Source organism: Capricornis sumatraensis, chromosome 4, assembly GCF_032405125.1.
Source record: "Capricornis sumatraensis isolate serow.1 chromosome 4, serow.2, whole genome shotgun sequence".
NCBI classification, from domain to species: domain Eukaryota; kingdom Metazoa; phylum Chordata; class Mammalia; order Artiodactyla; family Bovidae; genus Capricornis; species Capricornis sumatraensis.
The window spans coordinates 138340411-138360630 of NC_091072.1; the positions used below are offsets into that span (position 1 = coordinate 138340411).

Sequence of the window (20220 nt, forward strand, 5' to 3'; positions counted from 1 at the left end):
AAGGGTCTCTTGAGACTAGGGAAGGCTTGATAAAGAGATGACATTTGAGCTGACTCTCTGAGTAGGGATGTTCTTAGAGAACGGGAGGAGATGAGCATTTCAAAGAGATGGAACAGCATGGAGCAGTTACACTGGGATCTGCCTACATTCTTAATGCAGCTAAAGCCCTTGTTAACTGCTAGCGGTTAAGAAGTGATTTGTTTCTTGTAAATATCAATAAATGGTGAGTTCTTGAGGGCTTATGTTATATGGAAACAAAAAACCAGTTTCCATTGTCTGTATTAAATGGTCAGCAAGCATTTCCTGCAAAGGACAGACAGATATTTTGGATTCTGTGGATCATACAGTCTCTGCTGTAACTATACAAGCCTGATGTAGGACAGAAATAGTCATAGAAAGTCAGTAAACAAGTTTGTGGCTATGTTTCAATAAAATGTTACTTACGGACATTGGTATTTTAATTATATAATTTCCATATATTATTTGTTGTGAAATAGTATTCTTCCTTTAATTTTTTCCAACTTTTAAAAGGCAAAACTCATTCTTAGCGCAAAGGCTTCAGAAAGCAGCCTCTTTTTGTTCATCCCCTGACCCGTACTGTGAGGAAGGGTTGTTTCTAAGCAGAGAAGTGAGTTTTAATGCGGCGTTTCCTATTGTTTGTCTTCAACAGAGAGCACACTCCACTGGAGAACACAGTGCTAGTAAAACTTCCCTCCTATTTTTAGGACTGCTGTCTGTGAAGGATCCATAAAGAAGGAACCAGAGCGACTGTGACTGATGTCAGCACTTAGCCTGGTGCACCAACATTCAGCTTGAGCTCAAAAGTCTGCCTTCAGGAAAAATAGACTGTTCTGACATCCTAACCACCAGGAATCAACAGCATTTCAAAAGAGCCATGAAACCATGATTAATAAGGTCCAGAAGTACCTTTGAAATAATAAAAACCAAACTACAACAAAATAAGAAACAAAGCCAAACAAAACCTAAACCACTACCTCTAAAATTACAATTGAATTTATAACGTAAGTATATCCTTATTTTGCATATCCTCCTTATACTCATACATAGTCAGTATAAATAGTGGTATGCTGGTGAGCCTTAGTCATGCTGGTGAGCCATGGGTCACCGTGTCTTCTATTGCCCTGGGTGAGTCTGAGAGGGCACAGTGCAGCCTTCTGATTCCGTGTCCTCCAGCTGTCTGGACCAGGCATTTTATCCACATCACCCTCCAGGAGATGGGAGACAAGCACATTGTATGTGGCACTTTTCTCTTGGAGGAAGCAGTGTCACCAAGTCTGAAGCACTCACAGTCTCCCGTGAAGGAGGATGGGCTTCCTGAGCCTGGGGATTCCCTCAGCACCGGGACGGCCCCTGAAGCCCTGCTCCGTGACTTACGTAGTTGATCCGGAAATGTCTACAAGCCCAGTCGTCCTGCTCTTCCTCCGACATCATCTCCACCGTGATGTCACCATAAGCTATGGGCTCTTCTGTGAATGGCCAGTAATGATCACATTTCACCTGAGGGGGCAATAGCATAACCTTTTAAGATCAGCAGGCTGGGGAAGAAACAGTCAGTGATCATTTAGAGAAAGCAAATGACTCGCCTCTGAAGAATCGTATAGGATTACTGTGAGGATAAAGAATGAAGCAAGGGGAACATACACTTATGTAATGTTTTCTCCTTGTTTTTCCATCAAAGGGGCCATCATAGTAACTAACTGCATAAACCTATATGATTTTAAATATTTTTCTTGGGAAGCCTATAAAATTACACCCACACCTTTTTAAAAATTTTCAGGGGAGGATAATTGCTTTAGAATATGGTATTGGCTTCAGCCATAAAGCAACGTGAATCAGTCACAGGTACACATATGCCCCCTCCCTTCTAAGCTTCCCTTCCCCCTCACAGTGAGCACATTCCTTGGCGGTGGCTGGTGCAGGTTTTACTGCTAAGTGAGACTGAATTCTTTACTTTTAAAGGATTGAAAGTACTTACCCTCCTCTTCTCATTACATTGAGTGAGCATGACAATAATCTGGGACTTCTGTTGCAGGACCATCTTCCAAAAGTCGTTCCTAGTTTCAGGCAGTGGCCCCTGTGTGGCAATGTACTCCTGGGGTGAATTGTACCCCTGGAAGACAAAGACAAAGTTGTCTCTTAAGGAGCTAAAGTGAAACTCAGTCATGTCCAACTCTTTGCAACGTCAAGGACTGTAGCCCACCAGGCTCCTCTGTTTGTGGAATTCTCTGGGCAAGAATACTGGAGTGGGTAGCCATTCCCTCCTCCAGGGGATCTTCCTGACCCAGGGATCAAACCCAGGTCTCCTGCATTGCAGGCAGATTCTTTACCATCTGAGCCACCAGGAAAGCCTTAAATCGACACCAGTTGCTGTTCCACACAAATGAGAAGCGACTGAGACTTTACTGGGGATAAACCTGGTGAAGGACCATGCACCTATGTTATGTTTTCTCCTCTTTTTTTCTGTTAAAGAGACAGTCATAGTAACTAACTGCACAAATCCGTGTGATTTTAAACATTTTTCTTGGGAAGCTACAAACTCACACCCACACCTTTCTACAATAACAGACACATTTTAAAAGCACAGGTTGGCGCTGACACTGAAATTTAAGCATAGGAAAGTAGATCTTTAGTATAATTATCTACTTTCACTTTCACTAGTCATTTTCAAAGATATTTGAATATTATTATTCTCTGGGCTCCCCCTCTCCCCACCATTCTTTATTCTAAAATGGAATAATGGAAACTGTTCTTTATAGTTGAAGTCCTTGGTGAAGAATGACTCTCTATTGAACTGTTCGACTCATCTCTGCAGCTGTAATAGTCATCCTCTGGCTGGGGTAGAATTTGGATGCCTGGTTTTGTTTGTTTGTTTGTTTTTGGAGGCCTGAATTAATAATTTTTATTTTTTTTTCACTTACAGGAATGTAATTAGCATTGATGTAGTCTGCACCTTCCTCTTCATTCATGGAGATCAATCTCACTCGGCTAAAGTCATCTGTAAAGAAGAAGGAGAAAAATATTAAGCGTCACAGCAGAAAGGTGCAGTTACTATGAAGAATAGTATGGAGGGTCCTTAAAAGAGTAACTATATGATCCAGCAATCCCATCCTGGGCATATATCTGGGAAAGATGAAAAGTTTAATTTGAAAAGATGCTTGTACCCTAATGTTCAGTGCAGCACTAACAAGTAGCCAAGACATGGAGACAACCTCAGTGGCTATCAACAGATGAATGGAGAAAGAAGATGTGGTGAACATACACAATGGAATGTCACTCAGGCAAAAAAAAGAATGAAATAATTCCATTTGCAGCAACTTAGATGGATGAGAGATGACCGTATTAAATGAAGTAAGTCAGACAAAAAAAGACAAATATCATATATCACTTCTATGTAGAATCTAAAAGAAAAGATGCCTATGAACTTATTTATAACACAGAAATGGACTCACAGATATAGAAAATAAGTTTATGGTTACCAAAGGGGAAATGAGTCGGGGGGTGGGGTGGGGGATAAATTAGGAGCTTGGGATTAACAGATAAAAAACAAAAGAGAAAAAAAGAAAAACATTCACAGTGTAATGAAGACTTGTCAAGACAATTCTGTACTCAATATTTGTACCCCAAATCAAGTTAAATTGGTCAGTGATAGGGTAGGCGGATAAAGTTTATTTTAGCTTTATATTTTAGCCATACCTCAATCTTAGTTTCTTGTTTAAATAAATATATAAATAGCTCCCAACCACTATGTCCTCCCCACCAGCCCTCCTGTTCTTAAAAGAGTGGTCTCTAGATTTTGCAGGGAATTGTGGAGAATATGTACAGGAGCTAAAATACCTGGTGGGCTGTGTAAAGGCTATCGAATGTAACCTAAACCTAGGATTTCCATTTCACTCAAGTCTTCCCTGATAGCTCTGTTGGTAAAGAATCTGCCTGTAATGCAGAGGACCCCAGTTTGATTCCTGGGTTGGGAAGATCCACCGGAGAAGGCATAGGCTACCCACTCCAGTATTCTGGGCTTCCCTTGTGGCTCAGCTGGTAACGAACCCACCCACAATGCAGGAGACCTGGGTTTGGTCCCTGGGTTGGGAAGATGCCCTGGAGAAGGGAAAGGCTACCCACTCCAGTATTCTGGCCTGGGGAATTTCACAGTCCATGGAGTAGCAAAGAGTCGGACATGACTGAGCAACTTTCACTTTCACTTTCAGGGATATCCAGAGAATTCACTACCTCTGGGAAGCCTAGAGAAAAGAAGATGGTGTTGATGGGCTTTTTGTAAATGGACTTCAAATGAAGATAATAAATCCTGAAATGCATACAGATGTAAAGTGTTATATGATAATATTGTGCTGTGCTGTGCTAAGTTGCTTCAGTCTTGCCTGATTCTCTGTGTAACCCTATGGACTGTGCAGCCTTCCAGGCTCCTCTGTCCATGGGATTCTCCAGGCAAGAATACTGGAGTGGGTTGTCATACCCTCTTCCAGGGTATCTTCCTGACCCCGGGATCAAACCTGCAGCTCCTGCACCTCCTGCATTGCAGGCAGATTCTTTACCACTGAGCCGCCAGGGAAGCTCATAATAATATTAATCCTACCTAATTTTGTCAAAAACCCTCATGAAGGTTCTTTGTAAAGGTTTGCACTTTTCCCTTCGTTCCCAGCCCCCACTAGAGTGCAGCAGAATAGAATGTTAAATTTCTATTAGATCGTGTTTTAATGGTCCTATTAAGTACTTTGTGTTACTTTTTCTTTGAATGTTGCTTTTACTGCAAAATAATAAGGAACAGCAGACCTTGCCAGAAGTAAGAAAGGAGCCTTTTTCACACCTTGCATTTCCTTTCTATTTGCCTCCTTCCATTGGAAAAGACTCTGATGCTGAGAGGGATTGGGGGCAGGAGAAGAAAGGGACGACAGAGGATGAGATGGCTGGATGGCATCACTGACTTGATGGACCTGAGTCTGAATGAACTCCAGGAGTTGATGATGGACAGGGAGGCCTGGCGTGCTGTGATTCATGGGGTCACAGAGAGTTGGACACGACTGAGCGACTGAACTGAACTGAACTGAACTGTCAATGAATTGACTGAAAATAGGTTATGAGCACAATTTATCTTATCCCTTATTTGGCTAAGATGTTTTGATCTCCAAAGGGTCAAAGGGTCAGTTTTTTCTGTTCAGATACAATTTGTTTAAAAGCATGATGATTAAATCTTCCTACACACAACAAGATCTAATGATATCAAAGCACCAATGCAATCAAGCCAATCGCTGACATGGCCTTGAGGATACAGATCATTCCTGGCCTGGCTAGAGGTTGGTGGAACTGATTCATCTGCCATAACAGCCCTTCAGCCTTTGGAAGACAAGAGCGGGATCAGCATTATTGACCGTCTTACATGGTAGTATGTTTGTGTAACGATTTTTACATCGGTTCAGTGGAAGGTCTGCAGCAAAGTGTGGAATATCCAGTCCAATCAACTTCAATTCCTGTAAATGACAGAAAACATTTAAGATTCCATCAGAGGGATTATTTGATAGAAGTCATTTGCAAAGAATAAGAAGAAAAATATTAAAAGTTAGAGTGGAAAAGTGTAGCCAGTATGTTGTACAGTATAGAGTTTCCTTAAAAACTAAAAACAGAGTTACCACATGATCCAGCAATCCCACTCTTGTGGAACTGGATTATTGTCCACACTGGTTCACTGCTCATAGTGGATTATTTTTCACTTCCTGCCTCTAATAGAACTACCATGGTGATCACACCCCTTTGCCTTTTGATGTTGCAGGGGTTTCCCTGGTGGCTCAGATGGTAGAGAATCTGCCTGCAATGCAGGAGACCCAGGTTTCATTCCTGGGTCTGGAATACCCCCTGAAAGAGGAAATGGCAACCCACTCCAGTATTCTTGCTGGAGAATCCCATGGACAGAGGAGTCTGGTGGGTTATAGTCCATGGGGTCAGAGAGAGCAGACACAGCTGAGTGACTAACACTTTCACTTTTCTTTTGGCTCCCCTTTGAAACAGAGTGTACTTCTCCATTCTCCTGCTGTCACCTTGCTTTGGGCCAATGAAGTTGGGTGGAACTCATGTCCAATCTGAAGCTTTAAATATGTTTGCTCAGCTTGATTTGCTTGCTTGGGCTTCTGCCATATGGTGGAAAAGAATGTGCCCAGAGAAACTGCTGATCCCAGGATGAGAAGCCACATGGAACAGACCTGACCCTGACTCACAGCCTGAAGCAGAACCATCTCAGCTGTTCCCCAGCCCCATGAGTGAGAAAAATAAGTGTTGTAGGTCACTGAGATTTTGAGGTCATTTCTTATGCAGTTTTACTGCAGTAGTGGCTAACTAATGTAATACATAAATACCTTGGATAGCTAGGTGATCCCTGAGAGAAGGTAAAAATTGAGTGTACACTCTCAGGGTGTGGAAGAGTTGAAAACAGATATGTTTCAGAGTTTTCAGGAGATACAAGGAAACTTGAAATTTATGCAGTTTGCAAAAATATTTCATATTCTATGAGAAATTGTAGGTATTTCTCCTATAAGCAATGAACTTTCAAGAAAGTGTAATAAAGGAGAGAGTGAGGAACAAAAAGTATGGAACACTCTCCATGTTACAAGATTGACAAGTCACTAGAAGTCTGTCTGTTCTAAGATCTGTTGGATCATAGAAAGAGCAAGAGAATTCCAGAAAAACATCTACTTCTGCTCCATTGACTGTGCTAAAGCCTTTAACTAGGTGGATCACAACAAACTGTGGAAATTCTTAAAGAGATGGGAATACCAGACCACCTGACCTGCCTCTTGAGAAACCTGTATGGAGGTCAAGAAGAAACAGTTAGAACCAGATGTGGAACAACAGACTGGTTCCAAATTGAGAAAGGAGTAAGTCAAGGCTGTATATTGTCAACCTGTTTATTTAAATTACATGCAGAGTACATCATGAGAAACGCTGGGCTGGATGAAGCACAGGCTGCAATCAAGATTGCTGGGAGAAATATCAATAACCTCAGATATGCCAAACACACCACCCTTACGGCAGAAAGTAAGTGAAGAGGAACTAAAGAGTCTCCTGATGAAAGTGAAAGAGGAGAGTGAACAAGCTGGCTTAAAACTCAACATTCAGAAAACTAAGATCATGGGATCCAGTCCCATCACTTCATGGCAAATAGATGGGGAAACAATGGAAACAGTGACAGACTTTATTTTCTTGGGCTCCAAAATCACTGCAGATGATAACTGCAGCTATGAAATTTAAAGACTCTTGCTCCTTGGAGGAAAAGCTATGATAAACCTGGACAGTGTATTAAAATGCAGAGGCATTTCTTTGCCAAAAAAAGGCCCATATAGTCAAAGCTATGGTTTTCCCAGTAGTCATGTATGGATGTGACAGTTGGACCATAAAGAAGGCTGAGCTCCAAGGAATTGATGCTTTTGAACTGTGGTGTTGGAGAAGACTCTTAAGAGTCCCTTGGACTGCAAGGAGATCCAACCAGTCCAACCTAAAGGAAATCAATCCTGAGTATTCATTGGAAGGACTGATGCTGAAGCTGAAGCTCCAAATCTTTGGCCACCTAATGTGAAGAGCCGACTCACTAGAAAAGATCCTGATGCTGGGAAAGATTGAAGGCAGGAGAAGAAGGAGATGACAGAGGATGAGATGGGTGGATGGCATCACCAACTCAATGGACGTGAGTTTGAGCAAGCTCTGGGAGATGGTGAAGGTCAGGGAAGCCTGGAGTGCTGCAGTCCATGGGGTCACAAAGAGTCAGACATAACTGAGCGACTGAACAGCAACAAAGAAATCTGGTAATGAAACTGCAAAATAAGGATGGAGCAGAAGTGGGTGGGCGAACCCTTCCATGAAAAGAGGAACATTCAAATATTTGCTTGTGTGTATCAGGACCATTATAAATTCTGTTATCAGAAACTGCATTGTTACAGCAATTTTCATATAAACAGACAACCAACATACCTCAGAAAGTCTACATTACTGGAAAAGGGGGTTTCTGAGCTGCTAAGTTATGTGTGGAAGGAAACAAGGGGTTGGAGTCAGACTACCTGAATTTCCCCAGAGGCATCTGTTATGCTGTGGTCTACAAGAATGGTGCCCCCTGGAGTTGTGCAGTGCATAACCAGTGCAGCAGATCACGTACAAATCTGAAGGCAATATTATGTAACCATATGTCTATGTAACCAACTACAAAATGGGGTTACTTAGGTAGCATGCATTTTTCTAAAAGACTATTAAGTGAAGAAGTATAGACACCACTTGCTGGAAATTTTATTTACTTATATGGGATGCTGGGGCTTCCCCAGGGGCTCAGTGGTAAAGATTCTGCCTACAATGCAGGAGACGCAGGAGATACAAGTTTAATCCCTGGATTGGCAAGACTCCCTGGAAGAGGCCATGACAACTCACTCCAGTATTCTCACCTGGAGGGTCACATAGACAGAGGAGCCTGGCGGGCTATAGTCCATCGGGTCGCAAAGAATGGACACAACTGAAGCGACTGAGCCTGCATGGGATGCTACTATTCATGATTCCTCCCAATTATTACTTCAAAGAATCAGAAGCTGGAGGTATACTTTTCAGGGAAAGGAATTTTGGAGCACCTTTGAAAGACTTTTGAGAAGAGCTGGAGACATTTGATCATGTTTTGAGAGACGGAACAGGGAAACTGTGTGTGTGTGTGTGTGTGTGTGTGTGTGTGTGTGTGTGTGTGAGTGTGCCTTTAGTGTCTTGACTCAAGCACTCATGCAAAGCAAATATTGGAGACACCCAGTTCTTGGGAATCCTGCTGCATCCACAAAGAAGTTTGTCGATAGCTTAGGCTGTGTGCTAAGTGAAATTGGAAAGCAAGCTGTAGACAGCATGAATGAACTGACTTGATTATCCAGATTTCTCTCTTTCTTTGATTTTTTATCATTTTTCGCTTTTCAAGCTCACAAAATGTCAAGCTCTTGGCCCAAGTCAAAGTCAATCTCAAGACCAACAGTGCTGACTTTGATCTTCAATTTACACATTTGGATGTTTTTCCTATCTCAGTCAAAACCCTTGCTTGCCAAATGCCATCAAACAGAAGTTTGTCATTTTTCCTTTATAACTTCTTTTTTTTCCATTTAAAAAAGGATTGTCAAAGACTGATAATATTCTTATAAGAATGAAAACTTATTTTTGGCAAACTTCAACCTAACCAGTGTTATTTTTGGGTTACCTCCTTTTGGCAGCTCTAAGCTTAAATGATGCTTCCTTTGCTTAAAATATTTTGGAAACATACCTCCTTTGGGGAGTGTCTTTATAGATAAAACTGTCTACATTTTGATCTATTTCATTTAAATAAAGTTATATAAATATATTTATTTATTTATGTAAATACCTGGCTTATTTTGGTGGAACACTGATAAAGTGTGTGCCACGTATGCCCAGTTATGTCCAACTCTCTGTGACCCCAATGGAGCCTGCCAGGGTCCTCTATCCATGGGATTTTCCAGGCAAGAATGCTGGAGTGGATTGCCTTTTTCCTCTGCCAGGGGATCTTCCTGACCCAGAGATCGAATCTGTGTCTCCTGCACTGGCGGACTGATTCTTTACCACTGAGCCACCTGGGAAGCCCTTATAAACTGTAGGGTCTTGAAAAAGTAGGTTAGCTAGTTCTGTCATTGTTTAATTCTCTGTAACCTGTTGTTAATTTAATTATGTATCAGATAAGATTAATAATTTCTCCATACCTCCCTGATATATGGTGGCTATCATATGGAATGATTAAGCTTAGTAAATATCAGTGCAACACTTATTGATCGTGACTGTGAAATGCTTCTGCTAGGGTTCTTTGTTTTGCTTTGTCTGGCTCCATTATTTCTCCCTCCTTTGCCATTTGTGCTAACTGTACAACTCTCTCCGCTAAGCCCTCACTTTGCAGACAGACTGATCAACCACAGGAAAAGGCCTCCGGTATGAAAAGAAACTGTGGAAACAGATTGACAGTCAGCACTAGAGCACATATGGGAGCTGACTAGCTGATAGAACTTTAATTGTGTGTTGCCTTCCCGCTATAAATGCCTTAAGTTGATAAGAGACGTTTAATTGGCTGAGCACTGTAAATGTAAATTGCCAAAGTTAAATTGCAGCAAAGCAGGGAAGGCAAGGGTACACAAAATGCCTTGCAATCTTTTGTAATTTAGGCTGTCACTAGGTAGGAAATTAAATACTAAGTTTCTAGCCCAGTAGCTTTGCAGTTATTTTCTTTCCAGCCAGATGGAAAGTCCAGTGCCTTAAATCTTCATGAATGCAAAGTATGAGGTGATAGCCTGAAACCCACATACATCATTTTGGAATCTTCTTTTGCCAGTTTTGTTTCTAATATAATTTATCATTGTGGGTTTTTTCCTAGGTTACTCAGTCATCTATCATGGGCTAAATCTGATCCCTCCAAAGATATGTCCACATTGGAACCTTGTTAAGAAAGAGTCTTTGCAGTTGTAATTAAGAATCACAAGACAAGATCGTTCTGTATTATCTGGATGGGTTCTGAAGCTAATGGTAAGTGTCCTTATAAAAGTCCCCAGGAGGGACTTTCTTGGCAGTCCAGTGGTTAAGACTCCAGGCTTCTAATGCAGGGGATGTGGGTTCAGTCCCTGGTCAAAGAAGTAAAGTCCCACATGCCATGTGGCATGATCAAGAAAAAAAAAAAAAAAGATAGAGGCATTGTCCAACCTTAAATAAAATAGAGTAAAATAAAACAAAATCAGAGAAAAGAGAGAAGAAGAGAGCCATGTGAGGATGAAGCCAAAGATGCCTGGGTCCACCAGAAGCTGGAAGAGACAGAGAGAGATACTCCCCTTGAGCCTTTGGAGGGAGCACGGCCTTGCTAGCACTTTAATTTTAGACATCTGGCCTCTAGAACTGTGAAAAAGTACATTTTTATTGTTTGAAGTAATCAAGATTATGGTAATTTGTTGTGGCAGCCCCCTAGAAAACTAACAGAGTGGCTGAAGCCGGTGGCAGTCTGTGTTGTGTTGGCTGTGTTTGAAGCATACACTCTTGAAAATCAGAGCACAAACACATGCCCTGGGTTGCCGTAAGAAAATAGCACAGGCTGAGCAGCTGGAACAGAAATGCACTTGTCATAGTTCTGGAAGCTAAGATGTCCAAGAATACGGTACTGGCAAGGTAGGTTTCAGGCCTTCCCTAGTGGCTCAAATGATAAAGTGGCTCAAATCTATCTGCATTGTGGAGTCCTGGGTTTGATCCCCGGGTCAGGAAGATCCCATGGAGAAGGGAATGGCTACTCACTCCAATATTCTTACTGGAGAATCCCATAGACAGAGGAACCTCACGGGTTACAGTCCATGAGGTTGCAAAGAGTCAGACACTACTGAGCAACTAACACACACACATATATAGGTGCGTATGTATGTGTGTATATATATGTATATATAATGTACAGTAAGTCTAACTGTAAGTGACTAACATTTTCACTTTCACTTCAAAGTAGGTTCCATTGTGAGGCTTCCCTTTGTCTGTAAGTGGCCACCATCTTGTCTGTGTGCTCACATTATCTCTTGTTCGTGTGTACATGGTGGGCATTGGGAGGAAGAGAGAGCAAGGTCTCTGGTTTCTCTTCTTATTAATACAAGGGAATTAATCCCATCATGAGGGCTCCACCCCCATGATCTTATCTAACCCTAACTATCTCCCAAAGGCTCCATCTCCGAAAACCATCACACTGGGGCTTGGACTTCAACATATGACTTTGAGAAGTGGGGGCACCTTCAGTCCGTAACACGGACCCCCATCTTCTGAGAAGAGCACAAGTTGCATTCTGGCTTTAGAGTCTATAACAATGTCAGCAGCTAAGCAGCACTTGTTTGCTTTGGGATAAGGTTGGACCTTAGAGTCCGATGAGCTAGCTGACTAGACTACAAGACAAGCCAGGAGAAGCAATGGGGCCTGTGATGCTGACATGAGAGGTTCCATCTATGGCAAGTGAAAGGTCCTGTGGGACTGGGCAATGACTGGTTACTTTTCAGGTAAACCCAAAGGGAGAAGAAAGGATTTAGAACAAGGTATCTGGTGAGGTTCTGTATTAGTTCCCTAGGGCTGTCATAACAAAGTGCCACAAGCTGGGTGGCTTAAAAATAACAGGAATTTCTCATCTAATAATAAAGAAGGCCAGGAAGCCCAAATCAGGGTGCCAGCAGGCACATGTGTCCTCTTGAACCGACAGGGGCATCCTTCCCTGCCTCTTCCTAGCTTCTGAAGGTTTGCTGGCGATCCTTGGCTCCCTCACTTGCAAGTGCATGAGTCCAAGTTCAGCCTCTGCCTTTGCCACTTGGTCTTCTTTGTCTCCGTGTCTTCTGTCTTTCCATAAGGACACCAGACATACTGGATTAGGAGCCTACCCTACTCCGGTATGAACTCATTCATTTTAATTACATCTGCAATAACTCTATTTCCAAGTAAGGTCACATTCTGAGGAATGAGTGATTAGGGTTCGAACATATCTTTTGGACAATATGTGTCAAACTTTAACAGGTACTCTAAAGGAAGAATGGGAAACTTGGACATGATGGAAGACCAGGAAAGAACAACGTTAGCCTCAGGAAAGTCTAGCAGTAGCCAGCAGGGCCCTGGTTTCTAGGATGGGATTTAAGGGAAATACTCCAATCACTGGACAAAGTACTAGTACCGGCATTTGGAAGCTGAGATCAAACTGAGGCAAAGAGGGAGAGCAGAGAAAAATCAGGTCTGGGAGCAAAGTAAGACCCCTGGTATAAGGCTGTTGAAGATCTGAGTTGATTTACTTCAGCAATGCTGCAGGTAGATCTCCAGGGAACTGGAATGAAGCAAGTAAAAACAGCTACAAATAACAAGATATCAAAGGTCATCTGTGAACCATGTGGCAAGTGGTATGGTTTTGTTTTGACCTTTACAGCCACATTTCTAAGCAAAGGTGGTGAGGGCTCTCCCTAGCATCCAAATCAAACACAAAGCACAGAAATTAATGGCAAAATGAACAATATGTGCCATGTCTTATGGGCTCTCCAATTCCGAGCTCTAAAGTCTGGATCTTCAAAATGTTTTCAACATGAGACACAGGAAATGAGGAATTGAATCTAACCCCTGGATCTCAAACCTCCTTAAGAAAAGATGTATGTTTTCATCAGAAGGATAATCAATCTTTCCAGCATATTCAAAATCATATGTAAAGTTAAAAAGGGAATTTGTTCAGAAAATGCAAATTAGCAACTAGTGTAGCTTCATGTTGGCCTTCCCAGGTGGCTCAGTGGTAAAGAATCTGCTTGCAATGCAGGAGACGCAGGTTCCATCCCTGAGTCCGGAAGATCGGCTAGAGAAGGAAATGGCAACCTGGCTCCAGTATTCTTGCCTGGGAAATCCCATGGATAGAGGAACCTGGTGGGCTACATTTCCATAAGGTCACAAAGAGTGGCACATGACTTGGCAACTGAGCACACACACATATAGCTTTATGTATGACTTACAGTTGTGCTGGTAATACATGTAAACCCAGACATTAGTTTCAATTTGCATGATGCTTATAAATGATGCAATTTCTCAACATGAGCATGATCTTTCAAGGTCAGTGTCAAAGTGAATACATTTGACAAAGTATCTTTTGTCACTTTGAATGAATATGAATATGAATACAAAGTGAATAAGTATTCGCATAAATGGAACAAATAACTATACAGATACTGACTTTAGCTAGTCTACTTGATTCAGCCATCTCCACATGCTCTTGAACTCAGTAGACCTGAATCTGAGCAAACTCCAGGAGCCAGCAGAGGACAGAGGAGCCGGGTGTGCTGCAGTCCATGGAGTCGCAGCATTGGACATGACTTAATGACTGAACTACACAACAACAACAAATGCTCTTGAGGTCCCATTAGAGCAAGAAACATTTTTCATTCTTAAGCCTCCATTAATGATCAAGTTCTGGAAAATTTGAGGGCTGCCATGTGAAAGGTTTGATGTGCACCCTGAAATCAAGTGTGGATGCACAATGGGCCTTTGAAAACAGATGAGGTTCCTGACTCTGAACCTGAGGATGTGGGGGTGGGGTGGAGCTGAAGGTTCTTAACTCCTGCTGCTGCTGCTGCTAAGTCGCTACAGTCGTGTCCAATTCTGTGCGACTCCATAGACGGCAGCCCACCAGGCTCCGCTGTCCCTGGGATTCTCCAGGCAAGAACACTGGAGTGGGTTGCCATTTCTTTCTCCAATGCATGAAAGTGAAAAATGAAAGTGAACTTCCTCAGTCATGATCGACTCTTCATGACCCCATGGACTGCAGCCTACTAGGCTCCTCGGTCCATGAGATTTTCCAGGCAAGAGTACTGGAGTGGGTTGCCATTGCCTTTTCCATGTCAACTCCTGGAAGGTTGTCAAATGAAAAAAGAAGTGAGTCAGACCACTGGGTCACTGCTTAAGCAAATGTTAGTACAAAGCCTGCAATCTGAGCCTGTGATTGAAAACGGACTTCTAGAGAGTAATCTGTATTTTCTCACCAGAGTAGAGATACAATATCAGAACTTGGCACCAAATAAATTACATATTTTACCAATAATGTTTTAAGAACAAAGGGATATGGAAAAAAGATTAATAATAAATAAAAACATTAAACATGTCTCCAAGTCATGGTGTGATGGCTGATTCTATGTGTTAACGGCTACACTGTAGCACCAAGCTGCTTGGTTAAACATCAGTCTAGATGTTGGGTGAAGGTATTTTTTAGTTGCAATTAACATTTAAATCAGTAGACTTGAGAAAGTAGATTAATCTCTATAAAACAAGTGGATCTTATCCACTTAGTTGAAGGTCTCAGAAAAAAGATCAATGACCCCTGACAAAGGAGAATTTCTATTTCTAGATTGCCTTTGGACTTGGGGAGCAGCAGCATCTTATCCCTAGACCCCTTACAGATTTCAAGACTGGCCGGCTTCCACAATTGTGTGAACCAATTTCTTCAAATAAATCCTTCCATTCATCTCTGTATTTATCTATCTATCATCTATTTCTATTATATGATCATATATAGGATAACATCATATATAGTATACTTACAATAACTATAAAATACAACAGTATAGTAATCATACAATATATGATTCTGTAATAATATAATTAATTTAACATATATTACATATGTGTGTATGGGCTTCCCTGATGGCTCAAACAGTAGTCTGAGCAATGCAGAATCTGCCTACAATTAAGGAGACCCAGGTTCTCAATCTTTGAGTCAGAAAGATCCTCTGGAGAAGGGAATAGATACCCACCCTAGTATGCTTGCCTAGAGAATCCCAAGGACAGAGGAACCTGGTGGGTTACAGTCCCTGGGGTCACAAAGAGTTGACACGACTGACGCAAGCATGCACAGCAACAGTTTAGATTTTAAACTGAGTGACAGTCACTCAGTCATGCCCAGCTCCCTGTGACCCCACGGACTATAGCCTTCCAGGCTCCTCTGTCCATGGGATTCTCCAGGCAAAAATATTGGAGTGGGTTGCCGTTTTTTAAACTGAACATAATTCAACATAACAATTTTGGGAATAATGCTCTCTCTCTCTGGTTTAGCCACGTGGTTCCAGTAAGAATTCCTGTTCTTCTGTAATTCTGCCCTCCCTGGCTACAGACAGTGTGAACAGACATCATGACTCATGCCAGCCAGTCAGAACCCTCCCTGTTATTTTTCAAACAATGAAAAAGAAGGAGAGCCAACAACTCCTGGAAACCGTAGGTGTGATACTCTTGAAATGGAGCAGGACTCTAAGGTCCTTTCTCCTTATGTCCTCTGCCTGCCTTTTGTCTGTGGAAAACTTTAGCCAAAGAATAAGTTTAATCAGAGAAGTGAGAACATGTAGAAAAGAAACAGTCAAAGGAAACCAAATAATAATAATTAATAATAGTCATTAAGTATAGTCAAGGACTTTTAGTTCCTTCTCAAGGAAGAACTAAAGGGCTATAGATAATATTCTCAAGGGCTATGGATAATATTCTCAAGGGCTATAGATAATATCCTGAACCATGTCCTGTGAGCTGTTTCATAGATACTGAAACCCCCACCAGGTGGAAGAAGTTAACTGTATGATGACTAGACTGTAGCCGTGACATAAGCTGCCACAGTTTTGAGAACTGGCCTCAAAGAAACAGAAACGAATAGACCCTGGACCTGAAGATTAACTGTACCTAAAACAACCAAGACGATGCTAGTCAGACCACTGATGACCAGTTTCAAGATGACTGTCAGAGCTGACTCCTGTTTCTGCGTGTAGCTCCCTCCTTCTGTCTATAAAAGCTCTTGCCCACTGGTCATCCGTGGGGAGAGTTGGCCCTTGGACAGGCATCCAAAACAAAGAAAACTTGCCTTTCCAACCATCTGGCCTCTTTAATGATTTTTGAGCGATTCCACTTTCGGCAACACTCTGAGGCTGTCGGTGGTTCCATAATCCACTATGAGAAAGAGGTTGGATTGGGCCAGAGAAAGTGAGGCCAAGGCAGAGAGAGAAGTAGAAATGAGAAATTTCTATTTCTCTAAAGAGGGGTTATCTGGCCCCTGATTTTAGCCATTCCTGAGTCTCAGCTGCTTCCCTGCTCCCCTCCTGGTATAGCCACTCAACCCTCCCTTTGATTATATAAGAGATCTTAGTTTTCATTTGAACAAGTTCCCGTTATGTTTGGTCTAAACCAGTTTGAATTGTGTTTCTGTCATTCCCAGAATTTTTTTCTGTCTGGAAAAAAAAATATTTTCTTTTTACTGGAAAATGATTCTCTGAATTTTTTTTTAAAAAAACGAGTGATACAATTCAGAAGCACAGTCATAATTACACTGGGGTTTGATGGCATGAACTGAGAGTACTTTAGCAAAGTACTGAAATCTGCCTGCCAGCAAAGGCAATGACCCTAGTTGTGCCAGTGAGATCAAGTCACCTAATAGGAATTAAATGACTGAGGCTTCAACAAAGTTGAAAGTGTACTTATACCATATTGTATTGACCAAAAAGTTCCTTTGGATTTGTCCGTAAGCTGACATGGAAAAATCCAAACGAACTTTTTGGCTAACCCAATCAATTTCATCACCATGATGAGAATTATTTATATATTTATTTTCTTCTGAGTTTAGCCCTATGTTTTCTTATAAAAAGCCTCCTTCTTTCATTGGTATGCTTTTCTGAAATACCATCTTCCCATTTTGTTGTTGTTTAGCTGCTAAGTCATGTCTGACTCTTTTGTGGCCCCATGCCCCATGCCCCATGTCTGACTCTTTTGTGGCCCCATGCCAGGCTCCTCTGTCCATGGGATTTCCCAGGCAAGAATATTGGGAGTGGGTTGCCATTTCCTTCTCCAGGGGATCTTCCTAACTCAGGACTTGAACCTGAGTCTCCTCCACTGGCGAGTGGAGTCTTTACCACTAAGTCACCACGGAAGCCCCCAGTCCTCCCATAGATCTCCACTTCAAATTGGGTTTCTGTTCTTTGAGCGTCTGGTGTAGCATTTATAATTCCATATGCCACCTGCATACAATGGGTAACTCAGTCAGGCTTTATGTGACATTTCTCAAGACGCAGGTGATAGTTGGGGGCTTTGTATTTGATAATGTATGATGAGACACTTCTCATCCTTAAATCCCCTGTTGGGATGAATATCCACACCAGGACTCCTGCTGCTTCTTGCAGAACAAAGCTATTCTTGACTGATGTGGGGAAAGAAGAAATGAATGTGGATAATGAGGAGAAGGCAGCTTTATTCACCAGCCTAGTGTCTCACAGGACAAAAAGCCTAAAAGGCTTTAAAAAAAATATGACACAATTTAGAAATCACTTTATCTTTCCTGTCTTTTCGGTCTCTGTGAATCACGAGTCACCTGAGCCTTGCTGTAGAAGGCTCCAGACTGTGTTCTGAGCTGTGAAATATGTGAGAAGAAAACCTGGGGACCAGCTGTACCCCTCACACTACAGTGATCCTAGACTCATTTCCATCTACTCTGACACACATTCTTGGATTCAAAGAAAAAAGTGTGCTTCAGAAAAAGTAGATGTCGCTAATTTTGTTCTTCTTCTACACAAAGCATGTGTAACTCTCTCCAGTTTCTCCAAGAAAAGCAAACAAAACTTTGCATATCCAATAGACTGCCAAAACTCCTAAGGTTATAAGAAACACCAGGCTCTTTTATGCTCAGGAGAGAAGGGGCTCCAGTCCAATTCATCCACCATCCACACTTACCGTGGCCTAAATGACATGAGAAACACAGTAAAAATTCCCTGAAAGAGAAATTGCTCTGACTCTCAATCCTCAGTTTGCTTCCCCCTCACTTTCCATCCCCTGGTTTTCAGTGTTACCATGAAAAATGTCTCCTGTTACCATGTTTGTTCACCCCAGTGCCTACATCTATTCTCTCCTTTCCTTCGTTTGTGCCACCCAAACACTGAACAAGGGATGACACCCTTCGCTCTGAACCAGCACCCGAGACAACCCTGAGCCCAGTAATCATTCTACCGTTTATGAATCACACTCAGCATTGCCCAGTGAGCAGCGGATTGATGCAGGTACAAGTCTGCCAGTTCCAATGCCCCCAGAGGGCAGGAAATACTTTATCTACTCACCTCAAACTGAAGAGAAAATTTATAGTCAGAGTCTTTGGCCATGTCCTTGATGTAGGCATCAAAGTCATCCAGTTGAACCGGGCTTTGTCAAACACAAAGAAAAGTACATTTTAAAAGTTCTGCTGATAGGTGTCATACAATGTTTAATGCCTTACTTCTCAAACATGAACAAATTCCTTGTAGAAAATAGCTGTTTTATTTCTCACAGGTTAGCACTCATTTTTTTAGGGTTAAAATTACCAACCCTAATATATTATAATTAAAAAAGAGAGCCCTATATACTTAACTTCCTTGAGATAGGAAAAATCTCTAGATTTTCCACTGACTTTTACTTTAGCAGCAACATATTTCACACACACATATTCATACACACACAGGTATATGTGTTGTTTCTGGAAAACTCCAGTTTATAGGAAAAAACAAAGGATTAGCCTGAAGACCTGTTTGAATTATAGTTTTACTTTATTTACTTAACTCCCCTGAGATTTAACACGCTCATCTATGAAATATCATGGGGCACTTACATCTCAAGGTTGACACTTGTAAATTTAAACAGTTTGACAAAGGCAGGGAATTGTGTCTCCCCAGAGAAAGGCTGGAAGCACATCTCCAGGGAGTTCCCAGTGCCTCGCTCAGGGAGGGCTGTGTTCAGAGCCTTGCACATCTCCAGAAGTCTCAAAACAGTTTGTAAGTAAAATAAAGTAACACATCCGACTTTACATTTCTGCATATGCCACAGAAGTTCTCGCTCTGTTTTTGTTTTGTGGAATAAGAATTTAGTTGTATTTCCTGTAGTTTTCTCTAGCTGCTTATCTCTTCTAGAGCTTATCTGTCCCAATCTGTTCTCGGAGTTTCTGCAAGACACAGCACTCTGTCACCTAACCCAAGCCTTTCTACCTTACCAGGGTCCACAGACTTAGCCTTTCTCTTAGTCTTGCTGCAACTTACTCAGCTTATGTCATCCACCTGTGGTCTTATTTCTTATTAGCAAATACATAATAGATATTTGTTCAAAGTTGTTGATTAGCTCCTCTGATTAATTTATGTTAAGATTTTAGTAGATTTTAAGGGTATTATGCCTCCCAGATAACACAAATTGTAATGGTTTTATTTAATAATAATAACACTGACTGATACCCTTAAGAGTGTGTGTGTGTGTGTGTGTGTGTGTGTGTGTGTGTGTGTGTGTGTGTGTGAAAGTCACACCAGGGAAGCCCTTAAAACATACTATAAACTGTAAATATGCTTACGTGTTATCTTACTTGGTTGATGGTTGAGGTTAGACATGGACAACATTAGCCTCATGCTTGGGCTTTCCTGGTGGCTCAGATGCTAAAGAATCTGTCTGTAGTGCAGGAGATGTGGGTTCGATCCCTCAGTCAGGAAAATCCCCTGGGGGAGGGAATGGCTACCCACTCCATTATTCTTGCCCGGAAAATCCCATGGACAGAGGAGCTCGGTGGGCTATAGTTCATGGGGTCACAAAGAGTAGGACACGATTGAATGACTAACACACACTTTCACTTCACTTTTCAGAAGGAGCTCCAGAGAGAGCCAAGGCTGAGACAGTTAAGTGAGGAAT

The 20220-nt window shown here is 41.8% G+C and overlaps 1 protein-coding gene across 1 annotated transcript in view; it reads right to left on the reverse strand.

Moving 5' to 3' along the window:
• Positions 1-20220, reverse strand: part of PTPRO (protein tyrosine phosphatase receptor type O) — a 121517-nt gene that overhangs the window by 15362 nt on the left and 85935 nt on the right. Inside the window, exons 18-22 of the mRNA XM_068971502.1 lie at positions 18639-18720; positions 5414-5504; positions 2940-3016; positions 1997-2131; positions 1396-1518 (exon numbers count right to left, since the gene is read on the reverse strand). Coding sequence (XP_068827603.1) covers positions 1396-1518; positions 1997-2131; positions 2940-3016; positions 5414-5504; positions 18639-18720 — 508 coding nt within the window. The remainder of the gene's footprint in view (positions 1-1395; positions 1519-1996; positions 2132-2939; positions 3017-5413; positions 5505-18638; positions 18721-20220) is intronic.